The sequence below is a fragment of the Physeter macrocephalus genome, chromosome 19, assembly GCF_002837175.3.
Source record: "Physeter macrocephalus isolate SW-GA chromosome 19, ASM283717v5, whole genome shotgun sequence".
NCBI classification, from domain to species: Eukaryota; Metazoa; Chordata; class Mammalia; order Artiodactyla; family Physeteridae; genus Physeter; species Physeter macrocephalus.
In genome coordinates, this window is record NC_041232.1 from 72,070,055 (window position 1) to 72,095,193 (window position 25,139).

A 25,139-nucleotide genomic window follows, 5' to 3' on the forward strand; every position below is an offset into this window, starting at 1 on the left:
GCACAGGCTCCGGACGCGCAGGCCCAGCGGCCATGGCTCACGGGCCCAGCCGCTCCGCGGCACGTGGGATCCTCCCGGACCGGGGCACGAACCCGTGTCCCCTGCATCGGCAGGCGGACTCTCAACCACTGCGCCACCAGGGAAGCCCGGGTTTTAGTTTTATTGTGTAATATCTTGAGCCGGTGGCTCTGCACAGGTGTACACGTGTTGAAAGCACAATCCTCATGTTCCATCAGACCCAGTCAGATTCTCTCCGGCTTACAGGAAATCAAGTAACCTCTTTGACTTCTTTGCAGATGTTATCTGAAAATAGGCTTGTTTGCCAGGAAGCTGTGCATTCACCCTTTAAAACAGAACTTTCGTCTGCCTTGGTACACCGTCCAGAGCTCTGTGTCATCTTCCCTCCTTACTTTGTTCAGCACATTCTGACTAGTGGGCGCTGCGTGAGCGTGGTTAGAGGTGACCGTGGTTCCCTGTTGCACACAAGACAGGGTGGAAAGAAATATGTGTGGTTAAAACATGGGAGGTGTTGTGACTTCTCTCTGTGCTACTCACCAGGGCGGGTTCCAAATCACACTGTGCCTTTCAATTCTCAGTCTTTGAAGCAGTAAATAATAAAGACATGTCTTTGCTTGCTTCTTGAAGACTTAGACTACTACAATTGTTGGTACAGGACAGATGTATCAACTGTGAGTTTGAATGTCTGTTAAAAATCATTTAGTCTTGTCTCCCACAAAGGAAGCTTTTAGAACATCCTGGTCACATGGGCGCCTTCCTCTGAAGTCATTCATTTCTTTGTAAGACCCTCTAGAGAGAAAGCCTTTCAGTTTCCTTCATTCTCATGTCTTGTCTCTTTGTGTAATAGCAGAGGATCTTTGCCACAGTAAATTTTTAAGCACTGCCATGGCACAAGACACTGCACTCTGCCTGATACCCTCCTTCCAGTAAGAGAGGCTCACTGTGGCAGAAGATGGGATTAGCATGGGAGATACATTAAGAACCATCAGAAAATGATAACTATGTGAGGTGATGGATGTGTTAATTAACTTGATTGTGACAACCATTTCACAAACGTATACCTATACTGAATCATTATGTTGTGCACCCTTAAATATATGCAGTTTTTATTTGTCACTTATACCTCAATAAAGGTGGAAGGAAAAAAAAAAATCACTGGGATAACCCAAGGCTTAAAAGGGTTTTAAAGCCCCAGAAAACTTAGCTTTGCATCCTGGTTCTGCCATTTTACAATGAGAAAAAAAGGAATCTCAGAGAAGTTAATAATTTACACAGGGTAATTTGGATGACTTTCTGCAAATGACGTAAGTTCATTTTCCTCATTGTAACATAGATCTAGTTAATATCTAACTCACATGATTATTTTGAAAGTTAGAGATCAAAGTGCTGGGCATATGTAAAGCAGCCAGTAAATTGCCGTTATAGTAATTTTTGTTATTATTATACACATTCGTTCAACAAATATGTGTTGAACACCCACTGTTTCACATATGCCAGGCACTATTCTAGGCGTCTGGTAAACTGGTGGCTAAGACAAGAGCTTCTGTTTTAGTAGGTGAGACAGATAGTAAGAAACGGGACTTCGGGTGATTAGTGCAGTGAAGCCCACAAAGTGGGACAAGTATAATGCTGGGGGGGAGGGGGGAGGTAGCTCATGTTTCCTGGACCAGCTGGAGACCTGGACGATGAGAGTCTGTCATGAAACAGTGGGGGTTAGGGGGGAATCCAGCAGAGGACCGGGAGGTGGAAAGGCAGGAAAGAGCTTGTCTTAAGAAGGAAAGAGGCTCTCCGCAGCTGGAGCCTGGTGGGCACGAGGGCCTCGTTGGCCATGTAAGGAGCTTGGGTTTTATTCTAAATCCAATGGGAGGTCAGTAAAGGGTTTTATCAGAGGAGTGATATGGAATAATTTATGTTTTAAAAAGACATTGGGCTGCTGGTTGGAAGTAAGGAAAGAAAGTTCGCAGGCTGTGACAGTAGTGCCGTTCAGGAGGGGATGGCGGCTTGGATTAAGCTCATGGCATTGACGATGGTGAGATGTGGAAAAGCTTAAGCGACAGGCCTCGCAGCTAAATTACACGTGGGGAAGGAGGATGTGAGCAGGAGGGGTTTGGGGTGGCTGCTAAGTTTCCATCCTGAGTAACTGGATGCTTGGGGCTAGGCCAGGGCCTGGTTTATCTTCCCTGAGATGGAGAAGACTGGTGGGGGGGGGGTCTCGGGGAGGAGGAGCTCTTGTGTCAGGAGGGATTGGGGATGTTACATTTGAGATGGCTTTAAGACATCCACATTTTAAAGCCAATATACCACAACGCCTGTATTTTTCAGATGTATACTTGTTCCCTTCTGTTGTTGTTGCAACTTTTCTTCCTCTCTTATCACATTTAAACTTTGAAAATCAGAATCTTTGTATGTTAAAGTTGTGATGTAAATCTCTCCTGGCAGATGAATGGTATATGAGGGCATTAAAATACAGTGCTGTGAACTTTCTGGCTTCAGTAAGAGTGTCATCCCATTTTCTGACTTCAACATGTACTTTCTGACCAACATGGATTACAGAATTCAGAAAAACTGTTACTTCAGCCATCCTTTGCTCACTTGGCATCCACATAAAGGATGAATGGATATGAAAGCTTTTCCTTGGCAAGAATTTTCAATTCTTTTTTGAGAGGCTCTACTATATTTACTAAAGATTTTCCAGGGTTTCTCCAGACCTTCAAATGTAATAAGTATGCAATGAATCTTTACTCATTTTGGATTTTGGTTTTATTTGGTGTCTTTCCTGCATGGATTTCACATGCCTATTTTACCTTACGTACTCTTTTTTCCCTAGAAAGTTTAGTACCTTTCAGGTATTACGGTGGTTGTTATTTAGACTATCTCCTCTTCAGTGGTAATCTTGTGTTCCTTTGGATTGATGGGTTGTAGAAGAAAAAGATATGAGGTCATGTTCAGGATACATGAGGAACAAAATAAGAATAGGCATGGGAAATTAAGTTTTAGAAGTTTTAATGATTCTTTCTCCTTTCTGAAAGCCAACTAACCCAGGTTTATATATTAAAACCTTGGCAAATGTAAAATTTCCTAGCTTCTTTTCCTTTTGTGTCAGTTATCTGTTGCTGCATAACAAATTATCCCAAAACCAAAAATTTAAAAAACAGCCATCTGTTTATTATCTCAGAGTTTCCGAGGCTAGGCACCCAGGAGGGGTGGAGCTGCGTGGTTTGGGCTCAGGGTCTCTCACGAGGTGACAGTCCAGCTGTCGGCCAGGGCTGCGGCCATCTGAAGGTCTGAGTGGGGCTGGGAATTCCTCTTCTCAGATGGTTCATGCACACAGCTGTTGGCAGGAGGCCCAAGTTGCTTTCCTTACCGCTTGGGCCTCTCTGCAGAGCTGCCCAAGCGTCCCCATGACATGGCAGCAGGCTTCCCCAGAGGGAGTGATTGAGAGAGAGGGAGGAGGGAGGGGGCAGGGATTCCATTATTGACTCCAGGATCTTTGACAGGAAGCTCCTGTCAAAAGTTTTCCAAGTTTTGATGCTGGTAGTCATTTCTCAGATGAGAGCTGTTTGCATCACATGTATCAAATTTATATCCTGCTGTTCTGTTTCTGTACCTTTCTGCTTACAGAATAGTTTTATTTTAATGCTAAATCACAGCATTGACATTCATATGCCCTTTCTTTTTTAATATTTATTTATTTAGGCTGTGCCAGGTCTTTTTTTTTTTGTTTATTTGTTTTGTTTTTATTTTTGGCTGTGTTGGGTCTTTACTGCTGCGCACAGGCTTTCTCTAGTTGTGGCAAGCGGGGGCTACTCTTTGTTGCGGTGCACAGGCTACTCATTGTCGTGGCTTTTCTTGTTGCAGAGCATGGGCTCTAGGCGCACAGGCTTCAGTAGTTGTGGCACGTAGGCTCAGTAGTTGTGGCTTGCAGGCTCTAGAGCGCAGGCTAGTAGTTGGGGCGCACGGGCTTAGTTGCTCCACGGCATGTGGGATCTTCCCCGACCAGGGCTCGAACCCGTGTCCCCTGCATTGGCAGGCAGATTCTTAACCACTGCGCCACCAGGGAAGCCCCATGCACCAGGTCTTAATAACCACACACAGGCTCAGTTGTGGCAGGCAGGATCTAGTTCCCTGACCAGGGATCGAACCTGGGCCCCCTGCATTGGGAGCACAGAGTCTCACCCACTGGGCCACCAGGGAAGTCCCTCATATGTGTTTTGAAGACATTTAAGTGGTATTTAAACTCACACTTGTCTTACTAACAGCGCACCTAACTCAGTTGAAGTCCTGGCCGGATAAGCCTTTATGCCGTAAGTATTTCTAGAGCTGGCACAGAGAACGCATCATGACTGCTGTATGCAGACAGCTATGATAAGGCTCATTCTGATTTCAGAGGTGTTAGAATGTGGAAAAAATGTTTCTCAGAATTGAAGAAATATGGCAAACAATTTTTTCCCCCAGTCGTGGGGACGTACAGTAGATCAAAGTCTTCTGCAGGTGAGTTCCTTTTCTCCAGGTTTTACAGAGCCTGGAACTCACAAACTCATTGATGGAGAAGGAGATGTGAATGGGTGATTTATAACCAGGATGAATATGCAGGTTATTTCCAAAATATTTCTTCTTTTGGTTTCAGAAACATAAACAAGGAAAACCCCTCTTCTCTGACTTTATATAACTTTTTTTTTTTTTTAAGGAATAAAGATCACTGTAAACCCAGAATCCAAGGCAGTCTTGGCTGGACAGTTTGTGAAGCTGTGTTGCCGGGCAACTGGGCATCCTTTTGTACAATATCAATGGTTCAAAATGAATAAAGAGGTAATTTTTTAATGTCTTTTAAATGTCTTTTAATTCCTCTGTCATGAGAAGAGAGAAAGATAGAAAATTAATTAGCCTGTTGTCTTCAGTGTGTTTTTAGGAATTTTGTTAAAGGATATGATAGGTCCTTGTTAAAGGATTTGTTATTACTGAAGTGTTTATTCAGTAATCATTACTTTGGCAAGCAGTAATAAAATCAGTTGTCTATTCTGAAAATTGTGGAAAATCGGGAGTACTTGGGGCAACAATGTTAACAAACATGAAACATCACCAGTACATTCTAAAATATCTATACAAAATTCTTTTTTTTTTTGCGGTACGTGGGCCTCTCACCTCTGTGGCCTCTCCCGTTGCGGGGCGCAGGCTCCGGACGCGCAGGCTCAGCGGCCATGGCTCACGGGCCCAGCCGCTCCGTGGAGTGTGGGATCCTCCCGGACCGGGGCGCGAACCCGCGTCCCCTGCATCGGCAGGCGGGCTCTCAACCACTGCGCCACCAGGGAAGCCCGGAATTCTCTTGTCTTAAACGTTCTTTGAGCACTCTGCTGCTGGGGATTTCTCAGTGGTCTGGCCACGTTGTGTCCCACTCTGGTGGGCTTCTCTCTTCTCCCTCATTCATCTCCCCTCGCTCCTTCCCTCCTAGATGGTCCTTTGAAACTCCATTATTCTTTTCAGCCTGTTAGTCACATGACTAAACTTTCTTTCCAACTCGACATTAAGACTCCATTTGCAAATCTGAAACTAAGTTCAAGAGCCGTTCCGAGATGACAGTCTTTCCTTTGATGGGCTCACCCTATGCCTTAGAAGAAACGTGTGGATTTGTACAATTTTTAATTTCCGTTCCTCACGCACAGGTGAGGTAAGGCAGATGGGAACTGCAGGAACAGGACTGCATTGGCACCAGACAGTCCTGTGTTGGATCCTTGACTGTAGTAGCGACTCGAATTCCTGTCCTCAGGGGTTGAGAGAACTTAATTGATGGGATAGTTTATGTGCCAAGGCTCTCGAGAGATGGTAACTAAAGTTATTTTTACCATATTTTTCTCAACTGCAAAGTGGCTTTCATTTTAGTAAACACCTTTTGAGGAAGAAATCATGGACAAAACTTACTCTATTAAGTATATCATTTATGAACTACGTCCTGACTTGAGAAGGGGAGGAATGTAGAGGGTGAGCAGTGCCTCGTGGATTTGAAGAGTTGCAGTGGATTTTAAAGCCCTTACCAGTCGAGTTTTGTCAAACCACACTTAGGTTCATAGTCTATTTCAGGAGCTGTTCATTTAACGACTACTTGTTGGACACCTGTTTTGTGCCAGGCCGGGTTCTAAGTCCAGGATGGTGAAGCACTGACACACAGGGGCCCTGCCAGCTCCACTGGGGAAAAACAGTGAGCAAATAAGATAACTCTGTGAGTTCAGAGCTGTGAGAAAATAAACAGGGTGATACAAAGGGAGAAGCCACTAAAGGTCTTAAGTAGGAGAAGTAACATGATAGAATTTTTGTTTTTAAAACAACAACTTGCTGCTTGAAGGGAAGCAAGAGCAAAGCAGGAAGACCAGTTATCTAATGCCTACACTGGACTAGAAATAACGGTAGTGTGGATTAGGACATGGCAGTGGAGATGGATCGAAGTGGGTAAGTCACTTTATTTTAGAGACAGAGTTCATCAAACCCGACAGATTAAATGTGGAGCCTGAGGGAAAAGGAAGAGAGCTCAAGGATGACCCTAGATTTTCTACTTAAGCATCTGGGGACCTGTTATTTACTGAGGTGTTAAGAGACTGGGAGAGGAAGAGATTAAGGGCAAAAACTCAAGAGTTTGGTTTCGGACATGTTAAGTTTGAAGTGCCTATTGGATGTCTAAATGCATCTAAGTCAGCTTGGATACCTCAGGTGACAACATTGAAAGTTTGTTGGGACTTCCCTGGCAGTCTAGTGGTTAGGACTCCACGCTTCCACTGCAGGGGGCACAGGTTCGATCCCTGGTCAGGGAACTAAGATCCCGCATGCCATGCAGCACGGCCAAAATAAATAAATACATAGATAATTGTGTTTAAAAAAAAAAAAAAGAAAAAGAAGAAAGTTTGTGTAGTGGAGGAGGAACCAGTATAGTGACTAAGAAGAATTTGCAAGAGAGATAAGAGGAAAACCAGGAGAGAATGGTATGAAGCCCTTGGGAAAGTATTTCAAGAAGAAAGGGGTGGTCAGCATTTTCAGTGCTGCTGAGAGGTATGTGGGTCAAGGGGGGGTATACTTGGGATTTTTTTGTTTAAGATATAAAGGTTCTAGAGTATGTTTTGGGGAGTGCTACAGTAAAAGAGAGAAATAGATGCTAAAGCAGAGAGAAAATTGCACGAGTAAAGTCAGAGAGGATGAGGGGATTGTTGGAGAGGAAGAAACCTTTCTCCCACGCTCTCATGCTCAGGCCCTGGGGGCCTGTGAATTAACTGGCAAAATACAGATTAACAAGAGAAGTTTATTCATATGGGAAATTACAAAAGAAGTAGTCCTGTGATTGGTTACAGTTAGAGGAAAAAGGAGGAAGGAGAAAAAGCCTCTCTGGGAAGAACAAATGGGTTTCTTTAGGAAATACATACAAAGGGGTTTCTAGGAGAATAAACAGGTGATGAGAAAGTTTGTGGTAATATTTATTCATGCAAGTGCAAGTGGTCTTTCCATCTTCTTCATGGCTATATAAAACTTCCCTGGAGAGGGGATTTATGGTAGGTTTCCTCTTGGTCTCCTTCCTAGGAATAAAAGCCACCCTGAAGAGGGAACTTATGGCAGCCTCATTTCCCAGAAGTTTCTGCTTTTAGTCAGATAAGGAAAGCTCTGATAAGGCTTCTTTCTGCATCTGTTGAATCCTAAACATCTTCAGCTTGAACTAATTTGCATACCAGCTTTGGGGTTCTGAGCGATTAGGATCCCAAGTAACCTTTGTTAGGAAGACACGCTTTCCATTTTAACAGGAGGGAAGAGAGTTACAAATAAGCACAGACTAAAGTCAATGGCTGAGAGAAGTGGGATTGCAGGAGGGTTGAGGAGAGAGACAGTACACAGGAATAGCCTAGTAGGAAAGCAAACTTAGTAGGTTCACGTGGTAGGATGGTCAGGCAGTGCTAAGGCAGCCTCCATCCCAGTTGTCAGATCTTCAGCAAAATGCTCTCTCTCTGGTGCAGGTTCTGAGAGGAGAGAGAGCCGAATTCAATTGGTTGGAGTTTGGAGAGGGAGAGCTTGTTAAAGTACTTTGCAAGGGAGCCAATATATAACGAGGCACTTGACAAAGCCCTTTGACAATATGCCAGAGTTGGGTGGTGCTAATAAATTGATGGGAGCAGCTAAGGTGAAAGAAAACTTAACGTGGTGACCAGAGCCCAGGAGTAAAAGCTTGGGAAACCCTTGCATGGACCTTCCTTCCCATCACTGATAGGTTTCCCATAGCCCTTCTCCACCCAGACCTTGAAAGAAGCGTATTGGTCACGGCATGTATCCTCTGATAGAATTTTGCAGATGAGAAAGTGCGGTCTTGGGGTAAAATAACTTGCTCATACACTGACAGCTAATTTGATCAGAACAGAAATTAACAGCCAGGCCTAACTTTCTGTGAGCCCTTCACTCCATCATGGGTTGGTCATGTTGTATGACTACTTAGCTCATAAATGCTACAATTCTAGATTCTTTAGATACTAATGATCAAACAATTTTAAATGACAGATTAGATACTTTTCTATTAGTGAGTTTTGGGAAGATATAAGGGAGAGAGCTTAACTCTCTTGTTAACAGATTTGTAGACGACTGATTTTCTAAGACTTCAGTCCCAAGTTACTCAAAATGTTGTTGTTTTTTAAGTAACAGATATTTTAGAACTTGGGGGGAAAAAATATACTTTTCCAAGTTCCAAGAACATCATACATTTTGCACAGCACATTTTTATAAGGTGTGTTTTGATGAGTCATTCATTTTTATCCTCTCTGATTCTTTCACAGATTCCGAACGGAAATGCATCAGAACTTATTTTTAACACAGTGCATATAAAAGATGCAGGCTTTTATGTCTGTCGAGTTAATAATAATTTCACCTTTGAATTTAGCCAGTGGTCACAGCTGGATGTTTGTGATGTCACAGAAGTAACAGAAAGCTTCCAGAGTAAGTGATAAAGTAACTTGAATGCTGGGATGGGAATTGCCTTTTTAAAATTTTATTTTAAATGTTTACTTTTAAATAAATAATTTCAAAGTACCAAGATAGTACTCACATATGTACTTCACCCAATATAATGTCACCAGTCGATAATATTTTATCCCATGTGCTTTGATTCTTTTTCTGGATGGATGGATAGATAGACAAGATGGACATGCAGATGTCTTGGGCTGACATGACCTTTCTCAGTCTGGCCCTGCTGCTGACCTATTCAAACTTGCCACCTTTCATGGGTCTGAATGTTGTGGTCTCTGGTTTTGGAGGAGAAGAGAAATCTAATGCCGTCTTGCTCACTTTTCAGTTCCTTTTTATACTTTTTCTCCCAAACTATTGTATTACTTCTAAAAAATTGTGTCGTGGAATAAAGACTATCTCTAGAGTTGATGTAGGCATGACAGGGCATATAGTGCATCATTTGCTGCAGTGAAGCATTTCATCCAACTGGTTTTCTACTCTTTTGCCATCCATCTTTTTAGTCCAATAACTAGTATTGATCAAGGAAAAAACCCAGGGTACTCTAAAGAGTAGCCATCAGGTATTATTTTTTCACATACACAGTCAAGAACCATATTTGTCTTTTTTTTTTTTGGAAATTTTATTTTTATACTTATTGAATGCATTTTTTTTAATAAATTTATTTATTTATTTGTTTGTTTTTGGCTGTGTTGGGTCTCCGTTTCTGTGCGAGGGCTTTCTCTAGTTGCGGCGAGCGGGGGCCGCTCTTCATCGCGGTGCGCAGGCCTGTCACTGTCGCGGCCTCTCTTGTTGCGGAGCACAGGCTCCAGACGCGCAGGCTCAGTAGTTGCGGCTCACGGGCCCAGTTGCTCCGCGGCATGTGGGATCCTCCCAGACCAGGGCTCGAAACCGTGTCCCCTGCATTGGCAGGCAGATTCTCAACCACTGCACCACCAAGGAAGCCCCATATTTGTCATTTTTGCTAGACAAAAAGAATGAGGGAAACAGACTTTTTGTGGCCAATTTGTCTGTCTTCCATTCTTCTCTCAATTTAGCTTTTCCTACACCCGAATAAAGTCTCTAGAAATAGTCATGATTAATTGAGTGATTTATGTTTTCCTAGAATATTTCTGTGTATGTAATTAACTTTAATATGTTTATAAATGGAATCTTATTCATTCAACAAATATTATTGATCACCTGCAAAGTGCTAGACACTGAGTTTCATTGTTACTGGATCACATTGACAAGCCTTCTGTCCTCAAGGCCCTTAGAGAGTAACAGATGAGCATTCAATAGATAACGCTTAACCCATCTATATTTATTCAGTGCTAATAACAAAACTCCTAATTTTAAGAAGGCAAGTTAAATGAAACAGCAGAACGTAGAGCTTTCTGTTTTGAACAGAAACATCACTCAAGATGTTTGTGTCCTTTGCTCCCACCGTAAAGACTCTGTGGCCAAACACATTTAGAAACCACTTAAACTATTTTCCCCTCTTAAATACACAATGCATACTAACACTTGGAAAACTGAGAAGTCCTGTAATAAAGACATCTGTTTAACTTTGTTTAACCCAAAATGTTCTAAACTTATTTGTCTATAGCATCCTTTTATCCACAGAACATCTCTTAATATTCCTAGATGTGCTACAGTTTTATGAAACATCATTTGGGAGATGCTATTGAAGATTGTAAAAAAAAAAAAAAAAAAAGATGGATGAACTTGAAAACATTTTTTTAATTAAAAAAAAATTTTTTAACCTAGAGATTTTATTTATGTTCCGTGATATTTTTCTTTTAATTTAAGGAAGTTTGGATGGCGTCTCTGACTCTAAGTTGCAAATCTGTATTGAACCAAAGTCCCAAAAGCTGATGCCTGGCAGCACGTTGATCCTACAGTGTGTTGCTGTTGGAAGCCCCATTCCTCACTACCAGTGGTTCAAAAATGAATCACCATTAACACATGAGACAAAAAAGCTATACATGGTAGGAAGTTGGCCTTGGGGATATTTGGGGGGGTTAATATGTAAAATAAATAGTATGATTGAAAATTACAGTGAATATTAAAATTCATATTCTTTGGGGTGTTTTAATGTTTTCAGTATTTTTTCAAGTTCTTTATTATCTAATATTAATTGATTCTTATATTTGCAAAAGGGCTAGAACAGCAGCCCCCATGTAAGTGCTTGTATGAAAAATGTCAAACCGTATTGCATCAGACTCACCGCTGCTGGATTCATTGTATTATTTGCTTGCTAATATTTGACCTAATGAATGGAAATAATCTAGGAATGTCTGAAATGTTAGGATTTGTAGGTTTAAAAAAAAAAACTCAAAATAACTTTCTCCAAGCCACTTAAATTAAAATTGAGGAAATGTGAGCATGTTCTGATATTGATACAGGTGCCTTATGTGGATTTGGAGCATCAAGGAACCTATTGGTGTCATGTATATAATGATCGAGACAGTCAAAACAGCAAGAAAGTAGAAGTCATCGTAGGTAAGCAGTATCGCTCGGTATTCTGACAAATGGAGCCATATAAAATGAAGTGTTTGAACAGGGGAAATTCTGTTCACCCATTGAATTTAATGGTATGTTAAACAAAATAACTGCTGATGCTTAAGTAGAAATTTGAGAGCATACATACTAAACTCCTAATCAGGATTCACATACGAAGAGCAGAAAGAACTGTAAAAAAGGCTATTTTATTGACATCTTTTTCATAATTTTTTTAGTTTTATAGTTTATGTTAAACATTTATGGCAAAAATGTATTCCTTAAAGCTTTAGCTAAAAAAAAAATTTTTTTTAAACCTTGATTTAGGGGAAAAAGATTTTTAATAAACCATTTTTTCAAAAAAAATCACAGGCATATAAAGAAAAGAATGATTATTAATCAACAATCCCTCTATGAAGTCCGTAATTCGGGGGTGTGTTCTAGTTAAGCGTAGTGCATTTAGTTATGTTGTCAGTAGGAGGAAATATTGATGCATATGTTGGTTTGTCAACATTTTTCTATGCTATTTCTCTCTGTTTGCTTGATGGCTGCCCTTCCTAAGATCATGAATTACAATATATTCACATTTGTTTTCTCTGAAACAAGGAAGAACAGATGAGGCAGTGGAGTGCACTGAAGGTAGTGTAATCCTTTGGTTTGAAACCAAATATCCCGCATGCTGGTTCCTCTTGGGATTGGTGGAGTGCCCTGGTTTACTGAGTGCAGTGATGGAAAAAATACTAGCTATAAGAAAAAATTTTGATAGAAGGTTACTGTATCTTAGTCTTTGAGGGTTAATAAATTGCCAGAGACACTATTAAACTGACAATAATTAAAACAACTAATTTTTAATTGATTTTCTATTGCATATAAAAATAAAGTTCCTGGGACTTCCCTGACGGTCCAATGGTTAAGACTTTGCGCTTCCACTGCAGGGGGTGTAGGTGCGATCCCTGGTGGGGGAACGAAGATGCCATATGCCGCATGGTGCGGCCAAAAAATTTTTAAAAATAAAGCTCCTGTACAACACCTTGTGAATAGTGAACAGTTGCAATTAACTCTTAATGTTAACTATCTTCATAAAATTTGTAAAAATACATGGCTATACTGTCATGGATAGTTGTTTAGATTATTTTATCCTTTAGCCATGGTAAGATGCCTCTCAAATGCAAATGTAGTTTCTGTAACAGTTTCAGGACAGGAGATTTACTGTTTAACGCATGCTTTAGCAAATATTAAATATCCTGTTGTAATATAAAATTTATAAGATCCATTTTTTGAAGCTACAAGGCTTAAGATTATATATTATGGTAAAAGTGACATGGTAGATTAAAGAGAACTGAAAGTTATCGTAACATAAACTTTTATCTTATTTTAATTAACCAAAGCCTTGCACGTAAGTTGTAATGAGTAAATTTTAAAACTTAAATTACCTTCCCCTAGTGTGATGTCACATTGTTTTGCAAAATTAGGTTTGTGGATAGCGAAGTATTTTTTCAATTTCTGCCTCTTTATTATAAACCCTTAGGCTCTACTTGAGCAAAGTAAAAAAATAATGTTAAATCTTATGTTTCCTGGTTTTCCTGTCCTTCATACTGCTATGGTGTCACTTTGAAATACTATAATTACTGTTTTCATCCCATCATAGTTGCGGACAGGAATTCTCTAGCATAAAGCAGTTCTAATCCTGTGGTCTGTGAGCCCTACATGAGGGAATCTATGTAAAGAAATCCTAACCAAACTCTTCTTCCTTCTCCTTTTTCACCTAATTGCATGATTTTTAAAACCTCCTAACATTGGAGACCTCTAAGAATAAACAGAAACTAGCATTGCTGTTCAGCTTCTGGGTAATGCATGTATATTACCCCCTTGCTGCTTCTTTACCTGCAAGATTCTTCATATAATTTTTGCAGTGGCAAACACACTATTAAATAATAACTTTCAGATAAATCTGTTCCAAACACAGATGAAAACCCAGCTATGAAACTGCTCCAAAAATTTCAGATGGAAAAATTAGATCCAACTCTTCTTTCTAAAACAGTGTGCAAAGTTGAGGCATTTTTATAGTTGGTGGAGTGGCACATGTTAACAACGTCCCAACATACCATATCTTTTTTTACCTGTAGAACATGATGTGATCTATTTTATGTGCTTTGTTAAAGATACTTGATCAGGAGAAGGGGTAGGGGGTTGAATAGGTGGAGCTCAGGGGATTTTTTTAGGGCAGTGAAAATATTCTATATGGCAGCTGTAGTGGTAAATACATATATGCAGGTTTTAAATCGTTTAGGACGTCAGAGGAGGGGGATCCCAGGATGGAACACAGAATATGACAAAACAATCTAAACCTATTGCAAGTGTATGAAGCAACCTCACTGATTATGGGATGGAAGAACAGGTGCTAACCTAAGTACCTGGGAATGAGTGAACACAGAAGGCAAAAGAAATTGTACATAACCCTGTACTCTAGCTGATACCACTCTGTAGTTGATTTATATCTCATAGAAGTTACTGCATAATATTTTATGAATAGTATAGCATTTATAATATATTGTGAATGTTAATTTTTATCTTCACACAATTTGTAAAGGAAAAATAGTTGGCTATAATGTCACAGGTATTTGCTTAGATGATTTTCTTTCTATCAGCCAGGCTCTACAGGCTAACAATTCTGAAACCACTATACCTCCAAAAACACATTCCACCAGTGTAACCAGGAGAAAAATATCACACGTCCCGATTTACAGACATTCTACAAAATACCTCACCGATAATCCTCAAAACTGTCAGTGTTATCAAAAACAAGGAAAGTCTGAGAAACTGTCACAACAAAGAGGAGCCCAAGGAGACACAAGTAAATGTGATGTGGGATCCTGAATGGGGTCCTGGAACAAAAAAGAACATTAATGGTTCATTAATTGTGACAAATACGCCTTACTAACAACAGGTGTTAAAAATAGGGAAACTAGGTATGGGTGTATGTAGAAACTCTCTGTAGTATCTTCACGATAGTTCTGTAAATTTTGAACTGTTCTAAAATTAAAAGTTTATTCTCAAAAATATCATTTGAGGTTTTTAATTAGTTTCATGAAGTGTATAGTCGAGGCCATAGACAAACCTGTCTCTTGATTGTTTTCATCCATTAATTGGCCAGAATATCTAAAACTTTGATCAAATTAAGAATGAGTCTACTTAGCTTTTTGTCATTTAATGAAAGTAGTACTAGCTCAGGAGTCCTAACTGATGTCCACAACAACATTCTCTCCTCTTCACAATTTGCATGACTTCTCCTTTATGGCATTTTAAAAGTTCTAACCTGATAAGACATTATAACACGATTCAACAGTGCAAAAATCAACTTCTTGTGTCAGTCTTACTATCTGTGCTAAATTGGCAGATTATTTAAAGGTTTTTAAAATCTATTTAAATTATTTAAAGATTACTTAATCTATTTTCTCTTATTTTATTTTAGATGAATTAAATAATCTCGGGCATCCCGGTGAGTAATACAAACATTAAAACATTAGCTTTAGATATTTAGTTATTGAATACAGTAACTTAAAGATACTATAGATATTTTCTATCGTCGTGAATAACTCTGTATCATAAAAAGGCAGTTAAATGGGGAAATGCACGCTCTTTAATTTGAAAGACAAGAAGCAGCCTTTGAAAGAGTGACAGGAGTAACATCTCTGAACTCACCAGACCCCTGGGTCCTTGTTCAAAGCTGCTCAGTCATTGAACACATCTGAACTAGTTGGGTGGGTGTCTGTAACTGAAATAAAATTATTGTTAGTGCTATGCAGGTGAGTAGTTAGTCATTGACCATTAAGAGACTGACAGCTGGCAGGAGTATTTCTCATTCTTTGGCCAGTTTTAATCAGAACAGATTTCTGAACAAGTTAAGCTAAAGGGAAGCCTTACCTGGGATGAAAGGCGTAGTAATAGTGAGGACTCCATAAAGACCGAGGACATCAGTCCAGGCTGGGCATTCCGAAAGGCACTGATGGAACCTGTGACTTATATCTGAAAATAAAACCTCACAGGAGTACAGTAAGAAGGTAGTTATATGTATCAGTTAATATATGTAGAGATCCCTCTTATTTCTTGACATGTTATTTCTCGTAGTTTTAGCACCATGACTAGTTTGCTTAGTTTTGTGCCCATATTTTGTTAATAAACATCTGTTATTGTGAGTGATGATTGGGCTGTGCTGATTACACATAAGCCAGTGAGACAAACCAGAATGCCACTGTTACCTGCATGTCATTCCTGCTGTGCCAGCCTCGAGCTCTGGGAAGCCCCTGTGAGACTTGCTTCAAGCACCCAAAACTAAGTGGTGTTGGAGAAGCACCCTCGTCATGTAGCTAGTTGCTTCTCTTGATCTGGTTAGAATCCCCTTTTCCTAAATTTGTCTGTTATTTCATGCCCTTCAATGAGCATTTTGAAAAGCTATTTCAGGAAAACTTTTGCAAACCAGCACCACTAAGCTTCTAAAATATTCCTGACCTCCTTTTTCATTATATCGTTACTCCTCAAGAATTAGAAACACCGAAAACTTTAGTTAAAAAGAATTTAATATTTTTATTGGACTCTCGTAGCATATATATTATTAAAAATGCAAACACCCTGTCTATAGTAAGAGACACATTACTGACTGAACTCCATCTTTCCCTGAATCTCTTCCTGCATGGTCCTTGAGAGTGGGAGGTATTGCATTTTATGTATAGTTGATGGCAAAGAGCGTGACCATGGAATGAGATTTCCTAGCTTGAAAACATTGGGCAAGGGACTCGGTCTTTCTCTGCCTCAGAATCCTTATTTGTATAATGGAGGTAATAATAGTACATACCTCATAAATTGAGATTACTGAAATCAGTTATATTTACAGCACGTACAACAGTCCCATGCCATCGTTCAGTAGATGTTAACTATTCCTGCTGCTGCTTTCCACCACCAACCATTTTCAGATTGTAATTTCTACCTGACATGTTAAAGAGTATCACCCCCAGCTGTGGTAATCAGTTACCAGAGACATTCTCCTGCCCGATTCCGACTCTTGTCCATCTAGGTACCTTTTTTTAATCAAGAACCTGAAAACCTTGAAAATCATAAATTAGCTGTTAGAAACAGCTAATTCATTGTTTCCATATCTCTCTAACCGCAAAGATGTATCATGGATAACAGCTCCTTATCTTTTTGCATTTTTATCTTTCTATAGATAATAAAGAGGAAACAGTTGACCAACCTTTGGGTGAGTAGAGCTTTAAAATGCTTAATCAAAATGTAATTGTAGCATGTAACTCTTTTATGGGGATCATGAAGGGATTTGAGACTTTTTAAATTGACAACTTTTATAAATATGTGAATAACATTGAAACCAAATGTTTTATTTTGGATATTTATAAAAGAAATTATAGAATAGGAGACTTGAAAAGATTATGAATTCAGTTTCAGGGACCAGATCAGCTTCTGTGGAGTGATTTCTGTGTTAGTCAATGTGCAAACAAATATACATATAAACATTAAGAAACATGTATAGGTCACATAAAAGTGAGTAATACTATATCTTGGTGGAGTTAGAGGTTAGGAAAGCACTGGAGGGGCTGCAATAGCAGCTCTACATGTTGAAGGATGAATAGGAGAAGGGCCTTCCAGATAGAGGGAACGTGAAATCCTAAGTAAACTTCGTAGAGAAAGAATACAGGGTGCCTGTTGTATTTGGGGAGTTGCAGGTAACAAACGATTCTCTAGAACATGAGGAGAAGGAGCCTAGAGAAGCAGGATGAGACCAGGTCTCGAGGAGCCCCATTTTTCAGACAAGCTATTGGAAGGAAACTTGATAAAGGGGTGAGATTTGTCCCTCTGAAAGGCCAGTCTAGTATCGGTGTAGAAAATAAACGGGAGGGAGACATTGTTTGGGTTAGGAGAACAATTGAGACTGTTGCAATGGTCTAGATAAGAAATAATGAGACTCTAAACCAGGGTAGTACCAAGACCATGCAGAAGAAGACAGAACAAATTCAGAAGACCTTGAGGTGATGGAATCAGTAAGCTGTTTTCATCACCTCACTATAGGGTATAAAAAGTACACTGGAATCACCATGCCTGCTCAGATTCTTGCTGGACCACTAGGCAGGTGGTAATACAGCCCACTGAGTTAGAGAATACAGAGTCAAAGGCAAGATTCAAAGGATAGATGACCCTCATTTGGGGACCTAACCAGTTTGAGGTATCTGTGTCACGTCTAGGCGGAGATGCACAGCAGGCAACTGTGCACGTGGACCTGGAACTCGAAGGAGAGGCCAGGCTCGGAGACACAGTCATGATCGTCATCAGCGTAGGGGTGGAGGCTGACACCGTGAAGGGTAGCATAACATGGGATTGCTCAGCCCGTGGAGACAAGGGCACTGACTGCGGAAGGGGGGTGGCCCACAGTGTTTAACAATTAGAATCAGTTGTCCCTGATCAGATAGCATCTACAAATTCAGGTTTCTAGAGTCTCCTGAAAATGGGAGATTTTGAGTGGGAGCTGTCAGTTGTGGTTAAATAGTGGCTGTCCCTGTAAAAGGGCATGTGCCCCTGTTGTCCTGTCATGTAATATTCTCAGTCTACTTCACTCTCTCCCTCTCCCTCCTCCCCTCCTTGCCCACATGGTCTCACCAGGTAGTTAACTTTCTTTACATGGTGGCTGAATCCCCAAACCGGAAACTCTCTGGACTTAAGGTTGAGACCCAGACCGGGCAGAGTGTCACACTACATGAGAGAACCACAGGGAAGCCCAGATTTGGAGCCGGGGGCAGGGGCGAGGGTGAGGGTGACCACACTGCTTAAAGACAAGGAAGCCATGGTTCCTCAGGGGCTGTCTCTTACCACAGCTGGAAAGGCAGCCTGGATTAGAATATGAATGGTTTTGTCTAAGGAACTTGGACTTTATTTTGTAGGACATAGAAATTAAAAGATCTGAAGCATGAGACCAACAAGGACTGTATATTCACCCAGTCAAAGTTGATGTTAATACTCAATCACTGATTGATGTTAATACTCAGTCACTGATAGATGGCCAAAGGTTTTTTTATTTAAACACTTACGTAGCACTTAATATGTACCAGGTCCTTTTCCAGTTGCTTATGAATATTAACTCATTTTGGATGAGATGAGTAATACACTATTAGAATAATCAGACATGAAATTAATGATGTAACTTGTACCAGTTTTTAAAGAATACATTTCATAAAACTTTGGAAGACGTCTAGGATCATGTAGTTAAAATCTCTTTCTGAAGTTGTTTTATTCTGTTGCTTAATCAACTGGTGTTTGTGTTTCCTTTTTCCAGTGAATAGTTTGTGTTCAAGAAGTTGTGGGTGGCTCTTACAGTAAATGTTTTTCTACAGAAAAATTTCTTCCATTTATTTTATCACTTGAAAACCATCATAAGTCGCTTATATAGTTGCTATTTTGAAGTTTTCTTTGATTCCTCACTCTTATCTCCTTAACTTCAAATTTTACTGTTTCTTTCTCTGTCATAGCTCTAAAGTCTGACTTTTCCTTTCCCTTTCTACAACCAATTCCTGGAATGAGACTTTGTCATCTCTCATTTCGACCACTGCAGTCTGCTTCTCTATTCTAAATCCACCCCAGTTCACCTATCATTCAGGAACTGTTTTGCAAGTAGAGTGGGCAAGGTAAGTTCCCTACCCATCGTCTTTATTACCATCAAGCTCAAAATGCTCCAAGACAGTTTAGGAACTAGCTGTTAAAAATTATCCTTGGGGAAAAGTTTTTGAAGAGTTATGGTCAATTATTAATACACACATTTTAAGCCCCATAGTTCTCAAATTGCTGAACCCTTGCATTCTTTTTTTTTTTTCTTTTTAATTTATTTATTTATTTATTTTTGGCTGTGTTGGATCTTCGTTGCTGTACGCGGGCTTTTCTCTAGTTGCGGCAAGCAAGGGCTACTCTTCATTGCAGTGCTCGGGCTTCTCATTGTCATGGCTTCTCCTGTTGCGGAGCACAGGCTCTAGGCGCGCAGGCTCCAGTAGTTGTGGCACGTGGGCTCAGCAGTTGTGGCTTGGGGGCTCTTGAGCTCAGGCTCAGTAGTTGTGGCGCACGGGCTTAAGTTGCTCCGCAGCATGTGGGATCTTCCCAGACCAGGGCTCGAACCCGTGTCCTGTGTATTGGCAGGCGGATTCTTAACCACTGCGCCACCAGGGAAGCCCTGAACCCTTGCATTCTATAAATAATTCCAAGTGTTCCTTCCAAACAGATAACAAAACTAGTGAATAAATAATCGATCTTAGCAGAAACAGCCTGTATGGTTAGTTTGACAACTGTTCCCCCAACCAAACACCCCAGTGATCTTTTTTTTTTTTTTTTTTTTTTTTTTTTTTGCGTAGGCCGCGGGCGTGTCACTCTTGTGGCCTCTCCCGTTGCTGGGCACCCCCGTGTCCCCTGCATCAGCAGGCGGGCTCTCAACCACTGCGCCACCAGGGAAGCCCCCCAGTGATTTTTTTCTATTGCATACCTTATAATTGTTTTCTGCCAACAGAAAATTTAAATCTAATATATATCCTAAACTATCATAATATCCCACCATGAAACCCACGATGCTTTGCAGACACTTTACTAACTTGAATCACATTGGGAACCCCATGATTTGGACTGTAATGATGTCAGCCAGTGACCACACATCCTCCACCTCTTCTCACTTAGGAGCAGATTGAACTGAGTCCATCAGTGTATTGAGATTGGCTCTGAACTCTGATAGGGTTGATGGGCTCAGAAAAAAATGCTTGAAATTTTTCTGTGGATTAGCCAGCTGAAGTGTTCCTATATAGTGGGTAAATTGGTGTAAGAGTACATTTCTAGTTTATTTAAGAAGAAACTTTAAAAAGAAAAAAAAGGAAATACAGGTGATCATGTTTTATACTGCCTCCTAATTGAAATCCATCCTGAGTATTCTCAACTTTTTTTATTGAGTTTTAAAACTAAAGGCAGTTTAGTAGAGGCTTTATGTCTCAATTTACTTATTTATTAAAGAGTCTTGAAAATTGGCCTTTTCTTTGGAATAGAAGAAGAGATTATCATCTGTACAGGACTTGAAGTGACTTTTATTGAGTTAGAAATGTGGCTTAAGCATCATTTCATTTTTTTCAAAAATGTGTATACTCATAAGAATAGGCAATTAGCAAGAAATCTCTGAAAATGTCAATGTAGAATAAAGATACCACGACAAGGGGAATTCCCTGGCCGTCCAGCGGTTAGGACTCGGCGCTTTCACTGCCGAGGGCCTGGGTTCAATCCCTGGTTGCACAAGCCGCGCGGTGAGGCCAAAGAAAAAAAAAAAGATACCATGACAGAAGTATTGAGGATTTTCACAGTGGGGTATTCTGCCACTTTGAGAGGGTCACATTCTTTTAGTTGATGCTAGTTTTTCTCCAGACCTCGTTTAACCCTAGACTTAAATGCTCTGTGGAAAGAGAAGAAATTCCCCCAGAGATTTTTGGTGACATTTAATCATCTTAACGATTCGAAGCATCTGAAATTAGATTACATATTGTAGCCATCAAGTCAGCAATGTGATTATTTGTGCCTTGTTTCAGTTGCATAGGAGTGGTATCCATATTAATTTATAAATAAGCTACTTAGCAGCACTTTGTGACAAAGGCTGGTCACCATGTCCTGGCCAGCGTCAGGCTGGGACTGCCATGTGCTCCTGTTACACTTTCTCTGCTGCTCTCTGGTGTCTCCATCATGGATTTAGACCATAACGTGCTACACACACCCCACTGCCAGCCCTTGAGAAAAACATCATGACAGGTTCCTGTTGTCATGGCACAGTCTCATGTCTTTAACCTTTAACCCCACCTGCGACTAGCAAAAGTACAATTCTGAAGACCTCTTATGCACTAAGCTATGCTCAGCCTTCTACAAGTCTTTTGGACAAGCTATGTACCAGGTAAAGCCAGCTGGTACTTTTAAAGACACAGGTGTGGATCTTTTTGCCTTTTACAAACAGAACAACTTTTTGTATGAGACCACGTCCTTGAGCAAAGCCTCAGTTCACTAAGGTCACAGATTGAACTGCTAAGATATTCATACAAAAAGTCTTCATGCAGCCCTGAGGTAACTGCATCTCACCCAAACAGGAAATTTTTTTTAAAGAAGCTAACGGGAGACAGAACATCAACTGAAAATTTAAAAATACAGTATTTGTTAAACTCCTGCTTTTCCCTCCTCTTTGGTATTTCCCCTTACCTGCTCTGATGGGAATTCTTCCTTTCCCTCTTTTTGGTATTTCTTTTGTTTCTAGCCTGTTCCATTGTCAGCAAAACAGAGCCTAATTTGATGGAAACCCAATTCCAAACATTCTTTGTTTAAATTTGCTCTAAAAGTCTATATTGAACATTCTTTCCTTCTGTTGTAAATCAGTAAAAGTGTTACTTTAATATTAGTTACTATTATGCTTCATATACAGCTAATCTCCTCTGCCTGGTTCTCAAAAGCATCGATTAATTTCAGTTGTTTGATTCATCAGCCTCTATTCCTCAGTAGAGTTTATTGGTCTGCTATGTAAAGTGATCACTCTAAAATGAAATTAAATCATGAAATCTTATTTGTAAAACATTTTATTAGGTTTTATTTTAATTTTTATATCCTCCTTTAAATTTCTCCCCCTTCCCCCCCCCCTTTTTTTTTTAAATAGCAAAGGACAAGGTTGCTCTTTTGATAGGAAATATGAATTACTGGGAGCACCCCAAGCTTAAAGCTCCTTTGGTGGATGTGTATGAATTGACCAACTTGTTAAGACAGCTAGATTTCAAAGTCGTTTCACTGCTGGATCTTACTGAATATGAGATGCGTAATGCCGTGGATGAATTTTTACTGCTTTTAGACAAAGGAGTCTATGGTAAGATATTTATCATCTTTGCTTTTATAATTATCCACTATTTTTCTTGTGTAAGTTAGTTAAGAGTTAGAAAAGAGAAAGGCATGGTAAACGGGTTGTTGAAAAGTTTTATTCTTGTCATAAAAGATGGATTTTGATCTTCATTCCATAGTTCCATATGACTAATTAGCTTGATGTCTTTACTCTCATGTGTCAAAACAATGTTGTTCTTATTAGAATTCTTACCTATCTTACGCGATTTTGTTTTATTGACTGCGAGAGCTACAGTATAGTAAAGTTCAATGACCAAATAGCAAATTGTATATTCATATATGTAAAATATTACTCTGTGTGTGTGTGTGTGTGTGTGTGTGTGTGTGTGTGTGTGTGTGTGTTTAGAGTACAAAATGCTGTAACCGAATGAACATTTCACGTTTGTTTCCTCTTTCTGACTATTGCATAGTATTTTCGGGTCTTTTAGTGGGAACTACAATAGAATTTAACAAGAAAATGTTGGTGAGTGAGACATGAAAACAATCAGTAAACTAAAGTTTTATGCAGATACAGTTAAAGATGGACCTCCACAAAAATTCTAACAGTAAATTTTTACTGGTTTTTCTCATCCTTTTCAATATGTTAAGAACACTACATATATGTCAATGATTCTTTAAAGAGAGAGTATGCTGTCAGTGGTAAGCAATTTCTTTGGTGATTTCTTTCTTTTAGTGGGCATACCCACAAGCATGGAACGGCCAAATGTTGTGCTGTGAGCCACGTTTCTCAGAGTTGTGCTCACCACGATGTTGTGTAATAACATTCAACTGCCGGGAAAGTGACATTTCCAGGCCTGTTGTCAGGATGCCACCGATAAAGCGTCGATTTGGCTTCTATATCTTTCCAATTATTTTACTTCAATAATTTCTAAATTTAGCCTTTTTACTTCTAATTAGATTCATATGATGAGGCAAGCTTGGTACAATTGCTAAAACTTCTCAAAGTAGAATTTTTAATGGAAGAAAAAGTTTTTTTTTCAAGATTTAACACATTACTGTATATGGGATGAGGGAAAGTCTTACCGCAGGCCTCTCACTGCTGTGGCCTCTCCCGTTGCGGAGCGCAGGCTCCGGACGTGCAGGCTCAGCGGCCATGGCTCACGGGCCCAGCCGCTCCGCGGCATGTGGGATCTTCCCGGACCGGGGCACGAACCCGCGTCCCCTGCATTGGCAGGCGGACTCTCAACCACTGCGCCACCAGGGAAGCCCTGAGGGAAAGTCTTAAAATCATACTAAATAAGTTTTAAATGAGTTTCTTCTTAAGTAATAAGGATTACAGTTGTTAGGCAAGTGAATCAACAAATTAAATCTCTCGGATTTGGGATTTCAACTATTATGCTGACATTTTAATAACATAATCTTGTTTATGAGCATATAAAGTGATGAATCTGGGTGAATCCATTCATTTTTCTTATGAAAATGTGGTAGAATATACAATACTAATGTGCCTTTGTGGTAGTTGGTTTATATTTTTAGCCTCTAATAAGGTGGTTGGTTGATTATTTTTATATGACATAATTTATCTCCATTTTTAAGTACATAGATGGCTTAAACAGGAAAAGGCTTCTAAAACTTCCCCAAAAGTAAGGAGGTAGAAGGAAAAAATATTTACCGATTTAGGTTTTGGGATTGGTGAAGTATTTTAAGAGTGAGGGAATTATATGAAGAATTATGTACTTGATTATTTATTCTCCTTTCTTATTGACATTATCACCTTGGCTTTAAGTCCTTTGTTTGGCTTTTTAAATCAAAACTTTTAATTGCCCCTGCAAGCTTGAGAACCAGAAATATTTAAAGTTTTGGCAAGAAGGGTTCAGCTTATGCTGAAGCTTTGCCCCAGTATGAAAACCTCAACTTGGAATATGGAATAAATAGGTATATTAAAGCAAAATGGCAGCTTAAGAAAGCTAGAAAAGATGTTTAAATACTACTGATTCATGTCTTAACAGGGTGGCTGCATTATATTTTGAAGTATTGTGAATATCCCAAACATCAGACACAGCTACTTTCAATGTAAGTGTGGTAGAGGCCTGAGGGCATAGGCGTTTCCCCTGGACTGTGCCCTGTGTCCAGCTGACAGCCCCAGGGGGCCAGGAGTACTTCGGGGGTAGGGGAGGCCGAGGCAGAGTCATAGGAATTTCACATTAGATGTGGGAAACACAGGCATTCAAGTTTATGCCCTTTTGTATTATAGTGCCCTTGGGTTTGTGAGAGAAATAAAAATTAACAGAAAATAAGTAACTCAATTTTTAAACATATATAAACATTAAAAACACAATCTAAGAACAGGAATAACTGACTTAAATACTACATGTCCTTGAAGATAAATAAGGATAAAGATTTCCGTTGTATAGATAAACTAGGATGGAGAGTAACTACATATTTGGCTTGATATCCACCCTACCTAACACCTTTTTACATTCATCACTTGCTGCAGCTTAGATGTGCTTTGATCGAAAACAAGATTAAAGGAGTCCCCTAGAGTCTGTCATACAGAGTGACGTAAGTCAGAGAGAGAAAAACAAATACCATATGCTAACACATATGTAGGGAATCTAAAAAAAAAAAAAACAAAGGGTCATGAAGAACCTAGGGGTAGGACGGGAATAAAGACGCAGACCTACTAGATAATGGACTTGAGGACACGGGGAGGGGGAAGTGTAAGCTGGGACAAAGTGAGAGAGTGGCATGGACATATATACACTACCAAATGTAAA

At 39.9% G+C, this 25,139-nt stretch overlaps 1 protein-coding gene across 1 annotated transcript in view; it reads left to right on the top strand.

Annotated features, from left to right (window-relative positions):
- Window positions 1-25,139, top strand: part of MALT1 (MALT1 paracaspase) — a 64,304-nt gene that overhangs the window by 17,792 nt on the left and 21,373 nt on the right. Inside the window, exons 3-10 of the mRNA XM_024132245.3 lie at window positions 4,706-4,827; window positions 8,811-8,970; window positions 10,789-10,967; window positions 11,385-11,481; window positions 12,085-12,117; window positions 14,951-14,977; window positions 16,700-16,732; window positions 22,187-22,390. Of these exons, the coding sequence (XP_023988013.1) occupies window positions 4,706-4,827; window positions 8,811-8,970; window positions 10,789-10,967; window positions 11,385-11,481; window positions 12,085-12,117; window positions 14,951-14,977; window positions 16,700-16,732; window positions 22,187-22,390 (855 nt within the window). The remainder of the gene's footprint in view (window positions 1-4,705; window positions 4,828-8,810; window positions 8,971-10,788; window positions 10,968-11,384; window positions 11,482-12,084; window positions 12,118-14,950; window positions 14,978-16,699; window positions 16,733-22,186; window positions 22,391-25,139) is intronic.